Source organism: Xiphias gladius, chromosome 24 (assembly GCF_016859285.1).
Source record: "Xiphias gladius isolate SHS-SW01 ecotype Sanya breed wild chromosome 24, ASM1685928v1, whole genome shotgun sequence".
NCBI lineage: Eukaryota > Metazoa > Chordata > Actinopteri > Istiophoriformes > Xiphiidae > Xiphias > Xiphias gladius.
In genome coordinates this window covers 1,368,799-1,376,407 of record NC_053423.1, presented here as the reverse complement: position 1 = coordinate 1,376,407, position 7,609 = coordinate 1,368,799, and the positions used below count along the sequence as shown (strand labels likewise).

The window sequence follows — 7,609 nt, the reverse complement described above, 5'->3', positions numbered from 1 at the left end:
ACCCTTAATAAACTGCACTTTTGCCAATTTGGGTTTAAGGACATGTTGCTATGACAACAGCTCCAAATGAGAGTATTTGGACAGTGACACAATTTTTGTATTTTTGTATCTGTACACTACCACGATGGATTTGAAAGGAAGCCATCAAGATGTGATTGAAGTGTAGACTTTCAGCTTTAATTCAAGGGGTTTAACAAAAATATCACATTAACCATCCATTTTTATACATAGTCCCTCATTTTCAGAAGCTCAAAAGTAATTGGACAAACCAACATAATTATAAATAAGATTTTTTTTTTTTTTTATACTTGGATGTAAATCCTTTGTGGTCAATGACTTGACTGAAGTCTGGAACCCATTAAACATCAGCAAATGCTAAGTTGCTTTGTCAGGCTTTTACTGCAGCCGCCTTCAGTTGCTGCTTTTTTGTGGGTCTCTCTGCCCTCAGTTTTGTCTTCAGTAAGTGAAAAGCATTCTCAGTTGGGTTGAGGTCAGACTTGGCCAAGAACATTCAATTTCATTGCTTCGAGAAGCTCTTGTGTTGCTTTTGCAGTATGTTTTGGGTCATTGTCCATCTGCACTATAAAGCTCCATCCTATCGGTTTTGCAGCATTTGGCTGAATCTGATGCAGATATTATAGCCCTTTACACTTCAGAATTCATCCTGCTACTTCTAGTAGCAGTCTCTTCATCAACAAACACCGGTGACCCAGTTTCATCAGCAGCCATACATGCCCATACCATAACACTGCGTCCACCATGTTTGACAGGTGATGTGGTGGCTTTGGATCAGGAGCCGTTCCTTTCCTTTTCCATACTCTTCTCTTCCCATCATTCTGGTACAAGTTAATCTTGGTTTGATCTGTTCAAAGAATCTTGTTCCAGAACTTTTTTAGATGTTGACTGGGAAAGTCTAATCCAGCCTTTCTGTTCTTGAGTCATACAAATGGTTTGCACCTTGTGGTAAACCCTGGGTTTTTACATTCAGGTAGGTGTCTCTTGATTGTAGACTATGACAATGAAAAAGCTACCTCCTTGAGAGTGTTCTTGACCTGGCTAGATGTTGTGAAGGGGTTTTTCTTCAAAAAGGAAAGAATTCTGTGATCATCCACCTTTAGTTGTCTTCCGTGGTCTTCCATGCCTTCTGGTGTTGCTGAGCTCACCAGTGCATTCCTTTTTTTTAAGAATGTACCAAATTGTTGATAGGGCCACTCCTAATGTTTCTGCCATCTATCTGATAGGTTTGTTTGTTTATTCAGCCTAATGATGGCCTCCTTCATTTTTGCATCAACACCTCTTTGAACTGCATATTGAGAGTTCCCATGAACAGCTACCAAATACAAATTCAACACTTGGAATCAATTATCATTGTCCAAATACTTATGTACCTAACTGTACTTTAAACCAGGCTTGTGTGAAATCGTAAGTATTGTTACATATGAAGACCCTGGAAACAAATTAATACTTGGACCAACTCATGTTTTTGGTGGCTCAGTATCAAACAAGACATGGATCTGTCCAGGGGACATAGAATGTGACAGCAAACAAAAACATATGTAGTTAATCTGAAAGATATTATAATCACATAAAATATCTACATATCGTATCCAAATACTGTTTAAGACTGACAAAAACCTGTAGGAGGTCAACAGGTTGTGCAGTGGGATCACAGTGATGTCAATTAATGTCCGTTGTCTGAGATTTATTTGGTTATTTTTTGGTTTAGTTCATATTGATGTAATTTTAGTTTGTAAGATTGATTGATTAATTTTATGTTATATTTTTGTCTGTCTTTTAACTTAAATTTGGGACCATGTTGGGAATAAAATTTCTCACTTTAACATATTATCCTTAGGATTCACTGTGTTTTGTAGATCCACAAATAAATCAAAAACATTTATTTGTTGTAACTCAGAAATTAGTATACACACAGTGCATTTCCATTGGTTTATACACTTGAATAAGATCTACTACCATGAAATATTTCCTTTGTGACCTTAAGAAAATAATCGATACTGTCAAAATTTCAGCAGACAACTGGAAAAAAAATTGACCTGGGGAGGGTTAAGTCTAGTGAAGAGAATGTGTTGAGTTTCAGGAGTAAATGGGCTCTGGTAGGCTGGATGTCATATAGTCCTGTTCTGTAGAGAATTCCGCTGGCTGCCAGTGACACTCAATAAGAGCATCATACAGCTCCTCACTGAGGTCCATGAACTTCCTGTTGGCCTCCACCACATCCAGCTCTGGACTGGGATCTGCAATGAAGGGATGGATGGTTATGAGGTGCATATATATAATATATGTATATAAAATATATATAAAACCTATATAAATATGTATAAACACACACACACACACACACACACACACACACACACACACACACACACACACACACACACACACACACACACACACACACACATACATACACACGCACACACACACTTAGGTATAGAAGTACTTGGACAGTGACATACCTTGTGTAATTTTGCCTCTGTATCCTACCACAATGGATATCCAAATACTAATGTACTTAATTTTAAGTCAATAAGGAAAACAGCAATAATTTGTAGCCCCCAATCCCAATACCAACCTTCAAGTCCATCATCTTGAATGTCTTCACTTTCCTAAAAAGAAAAAAAATCTTGATGATTCATGTCTGTTAACAATGACTAATTAATGGGTGTCAACACTGGCTGTTTAACAGAGAGAGTTCACCTGTGGTGGGGGATACTGTGTGTAATCATACTGCTGGTAGTTGTAGCCATACCCTCCTCCAGTCTGGTCATAGCCCCAGGAGGAGTAATACCCAGGATACGCCTGCTGCTGGTACTGGTTGTACTGGTCATAGCTGTGTCTGTGTCCTGAGCTTGATTGCCACGATCTGTCTGAGTGTTGCTGCCTGTTCCTTAAACTCACAGAGGAGAAAGAGACACACTGATGAACTCCAACAATCATTTGGCTTGTGCTCCATGAACAATTTAATCAGCTTGATGACAAACGGAGCAAAGACTTTGAGAAGAACTCACTTGTTAGCAGCCAGGCTCAGTCTCAGAGGTTTACCACCCAGTCCCACAGCACCCTGACACTCCTCTAACGCGCGCTTCTGGAGCCGCTCATCTGGGAACTGAACAAAGCCACAGCCCCTATAGTGAGACACACAACGAGGGGCTTATTATGGAACTCCCCTGCAAACAAAGTTTAAGTTTGGGGAACTCTCAAAAAACGATTCTCTTGTAGCATTTCTAATGCTGCAATGAATAATTGCCTTTAAGAAATACTTCAAATCAAAATAAATTCCCATGAACTGTCATCTGTAGTCTTTAATGTTTGTAGCCTAGCACTAGTCAGTACAGTTGACAAGATGTGTAACTGTCCAAATACTTACACTCTGGACCGTATCTACACCAATGGAAGCCAACCATATATACCTACATTTTTTACGTATGTTCTCCATATTGTGTGATGACATGTTAATACTCACTTGGAGTTGCCCACGTTGTCCAGAACCACTTTTCCACCACGACAAGAAGGGTACCGGTTGTAAAAGAACTCATAAAGCATCCCATCATCCACCTCTGCAGTTAAATCTCCCACAAACAGAGAATACATCTGGCTACAAACAGAGGACAAAACAGAGGCTATTTTGTTAGCCACTACAGCCAATAATAAAAATAATGATACAAAGTGCTTTACAGTAAAAATAAAGAATAAAAGAAATCACATCAAAAACATAAATCTAAAACAAGATAGACAAGAAGACATATGATGTGTCAATGAAAGGAGGAATTAATGACAATTTTGTCATTAAGTGGAGATCGTAATGTCAAAGTCATCTTTTGATATCTTGTTTCTCTATTTGGACTCACCCACTGTCTTGTTTCCCAAAGGTGGCTCGGTTTAACTTGAATCTTGTGGGCTGTGAGAAAGAGACATTAAATTTCACAATGCCAGAGTCTCCATCAGCTGTGATAAGAAAGATAAATGTGGCTACTGTGAATAATAAATGCTCTTCATACTGGAGTTGCTCCTGGTAAAGCTTTTCCGTTGATTTTGCGGAGACACCTCTCAGCTGTGGCCTCATCTGTCATCTCCACAAAACAGTATCCCAGAGCACCCCTGGGTGACGACAAACTGTTTAAAATCAGAATAAAATAACTGCAAAATGGACAGCTGCTTGTGGATTTCGTTCTCACCCTGTCATCTTGTTGCGTATGATCCGCACGTTAATCACCTGCTCACCCATGGTGGCAAAGGCTCTGGTGATAAACTTCTCATCCATGTAGGACTCCAGCTAAAAAGGAACAAAAAATATATATATTGAAAAAAAGAGCTCAAAAATCATTCAGTAGTGATAGTGTTTAACAGAAGGCTGATAGAATAACGGTTTCACAAATCAGAATATGGGTTTTAACAGTGTTGTTTCTATGTGTAAAAACAGAAAAAAAATTGCTTTATTTTGAAAATATGAATATAATAAAAATCTACAAATATAATGCTGATCTACATAAGACACTTTTATCTAAAAGAATGAAGGTTTAACAAATCTAAAAAGGGGTCTGAAACAGTCTTGAGCGTCTCCGTGCTATTGACAAAGGTTTGAAGAATCTAAGTATAGTGGTGTTTGATCTGCACCTGGTCTGAAGAGACCAAGATGGAGAAAAAATGTGAAATCACCCTTTTTCCAGTTTTCACATATAGAATTAATATTTCACAAATTTGAATGGGGAATATAAATAGCCTTTACAGTCTCCATGTCAATCCTGTCCATGTTTGACAAGTGTAAGTACAGTGGGGTTTAACTTAGACCTATACTGATGTGGTTTACATGGAAAAAAAACAAACAAAAACGTGTATTTTTTTTGTTTTTTTGTTTCCACAGCTAGAATAAAGGTTAAGTGTCCCTCAACGTTCCCATTTAAACCAGTTTCATCCTCGTGTAGTTAATAGCAGACTCCATTTCATTAGTCCCAGTTTGGGACTTTCTCATCCACTGCAGTGGACAGGAGTGCTAACCTCCTGAAAACGTTACGCTTTACTTGAATGAAGTGCTACATGTTGCTTTACTGATGTGCCAAATAATCAGAATTAAACAGTAGTCTTTCAGCTACTCGATACCGACAAACAAGGGACTATTAAAGAGCTGATTTTCTAAAGGGAGTTTTGAATGATATCCTATTCATACAACGTACCAGGCTTATGATAAGAGCTAACGCGGTGGTAACAAAATATTTATCGCAGTTAAAAGTTGTAAAAAAAACAAAACAACTCACGTTCCCCATCCATAAGGTGCTCATGTTTTTGCCGAGCTGTGAATATTCCAAGGTGAATTTTATGAGAATATAAACCGTAAATTACACTGAAGCTTCAAACTTCCACATGCTAACTAGCAGAGTACTAAAGGAGAAAAGTACACCAACATTGCGTCCTTACGTCACTCAACAGAGACCGTACGGTATTGCGTCAGCAGCCGCATACTTCGTTCGATCAGTTTGAGCAGTTCCACATTTTACGACATGAAGAATCTTCCTTTTCCTGAAATTCACTTTAATAAAAAATTTACAAACTAATTTGATATTTGTGCATTTTATTTAAAATAAACAAATGCGCTTGGTCTTGATGATAATCTTCTCAAAGAATTAACTTCTGCAAAAGTGATTGGTATACCTTTTTAAACCTTTGATGAAGTTGATGATGAATGAGGATTCAGCAGCATCACAAGCATTACAGTTATGGACGAAAAGGTAGAGAGAGTAACTGTTAATAGTAGTAGCTGAAAAAGTTACTTCTAAAACACAAGGAGAAACCAACAAAAAACACTTCAGGTGGATGAAAGGGACAGGGATTGCCAGCAGAACACCCTCTATTTAAAAAGCAGTGAAGAGTTCAAATCAACAGCAGAGGACATTGAGGAAACAGAGGAAAAAAGAGATACATACAGAAAATGGCCGCAACCTGAGGAACACAAAGTTGACTACATAGGTGGATGAATAGCATTGCAACAAAGAACACATGATGGGAGGAGAGGATGGAGGGCAAGGAAAAGAATAGGAAGAGAGAACATCTGTAAATTGTATAACTTATTTGGATTTGTCATATTTTATTTATTCAGTGAAATATTCAATCCTAATTCTGCACATTTTCTCTCTTCATGAGGGCCTAACTGCTGTCTCACAACACCTCTACACTACTTATATAATTCTGATGGGGAAACAGTAAGTCCTTTATTTACTTATTCCCCTAAAAGTGCTTCCATTATTTGTCACAAGTTTAGTAAGGACATCTAACTAAAACTAATACTAAAACAGCCCTGCAATAAATGTTCAGTTTGTGTTGAAAGTGTTTTAGAGGTGTTGATTCAAACTTATGAGCATTTTTGACAAAATTTAACAGCACCATAAACTGCAGCCTCCAAACTAAACCATACAGTTGTCTCAACACGTCTCTATAAGTTTCGACAAAAACTGAAACATTAGAACCTTCATGAGGGTATGATATATTGCAGGACTGCTATACTAGACTGCATATGTCTAAAAACTAAAAAAACAAAAAACAAAATCTGTGTGTTCACTTCAGTTTATTGACAATTACAGAAACAACTTGATGAAGTCTGGTTCTGGGAGGAGAGCGCTGAAGACTGCTGAGGAGAAACAAAAGATCATTTACATGTTCCACCACAAACTAAATGACTGATTCCAGAATATTGTTTATATCTTTAAAATGATACATTTATAGCTACACAACCCAAATGTTCCTACTATGTGACACTTAATGAGCAACCTCCAGACATAAAAATATAAACATCAGCTGTCCTGCACAGGGTTGAAACATTTGCAACACTTCTTAATGATCCTAAGTACAACTTGCAAACAGATGTTGAAAGTGTTTAATTTTATAGAGCTCCCACAACATTTCTAAAACTCCTGAATTGCCAGGAAAAGTAAAAAAGAACATGACCTCAGTGCCTCAAAAGGAACCTAAGGCCCTGGTTCCAAATGAATACAATGCATTGTCCCATTATTGATTTAGGTTTAAATGTAAAACATTTGCAAAGTAGACATAAAATGATCACATCCAAAAACAAATTATCGTGTACTGTATAACCGTGAAACCTTCAGGCTACTTTAAAACTGTAGTTGTACATGATGGAAAGAAAATACTTTATCTTTTACTGTTTTCTCAACATAATGAGATTAGGGTATAACGTCCAAACATACTAACAATAAAGTGCTGCTGAAGGACTGTTACTGCTTGTCCAGATAAAACCATCCCTTCCACCCATAAATTGTATGTATAACATCTGTTGATACAAATCTCATTTTAAAATGTACAGGCATTTCAAGGACATGTCCATGAGACAGATTTCATCTGCACTGCACAAATTACATGAGGGTGGACATTCATTCAGGAGCTTGTGAGAAGTAGTTGGGCAGAAAAAAAAAAAAAAATTTAACTCACAGCTCCACTATTATGAAAACCACAAGATGCCGTTGAAAGTAGTAAGTACAGAGTACCTGAAGTCTTGAAAGATTTTTTTTTTGTGTCAACAATTTAATATCCGCAAGTTATTATCTTGTGAAAACAAGATATTGATATTGTGCATGCA

At 37.4% G+C, this 7,609-nt stretch overlaps 1 protein-coding gene across 4 annotated transcripts; it reads right to left on the bottom strand.

The window, feature by feature from the left end:
* Window positions 1-1,883: 1,883 nt before the first annotated feature.
* LOC120785974 (tRNA selenocysteine 1-associated protein 1-like) lies at window positions 1,884-5,474 on the bottom strand. 4 transcript variants are annotated; one of them, XM_040121013.1, is made up of 9 exons: window positions 5,277-5,474; window positions 4,200-4,297; window positions 4,023-4,137; window positions 3,873-3,922; window positions 3,488-3,619; window positions 3,033-3,149; window positions 2,722-2,911; window positions 2,597-2,630; window positions 1,884-2,255 (listed from the first exon to the last, which is right to left on the bottom strand). In XM_040121013.1, exons 1-9 carry the CDS (start codon window positions 5,298-5,300, stop codon window positions 2,095-2,097), a joined length of 921 nt encoding a protein of 306 aa, XP_039976947.1. In that variant the 5' UTR covers window positions 5,301-5,474; the 3' UTR covers window positions 1,884-2,094. The 4 variants fall into 4 exon arrangements, with proteins under 4 accessions (XP_039976947.1, XP_039976946.1, XP_039976948.1 ...); XM_040121012.1 differs by having other exon boundaries at window positions 2,722-2,917; window positions 5,277-5,473; XM_040121014.1 differs by having other exon boundaries at window positions 2,722-2,917; window positions 4,023-4,122; window positions 5,277-5,472.
* Window positions 5,475-7,609: the final 2,135 nt, after the last annotated feature.

Bases quoted from the DNA above. Each gene is read 5' to 3' on its own strand.
- LOC120785974 (XM_040121012.1), bottom strand. From the start codon at position 5,300: ATGAGCACCTTATGGATGGGGAAC. The intron at 3,620-3,872 runs GTGAGTCCAAAT...CTCTGTTTGTAG, and splicing joins TTTGGGAAACAAGACAGTGG to CCAGATGTATTCTCTGTTTG. The intron at 2,256-2,596 runs GTTGGTATTGGG...CCTTCATTGCAG, and splicing joins TCAAGATGATGGACTTGAAG to ATCCCAGTCCAGAGCTGGAT.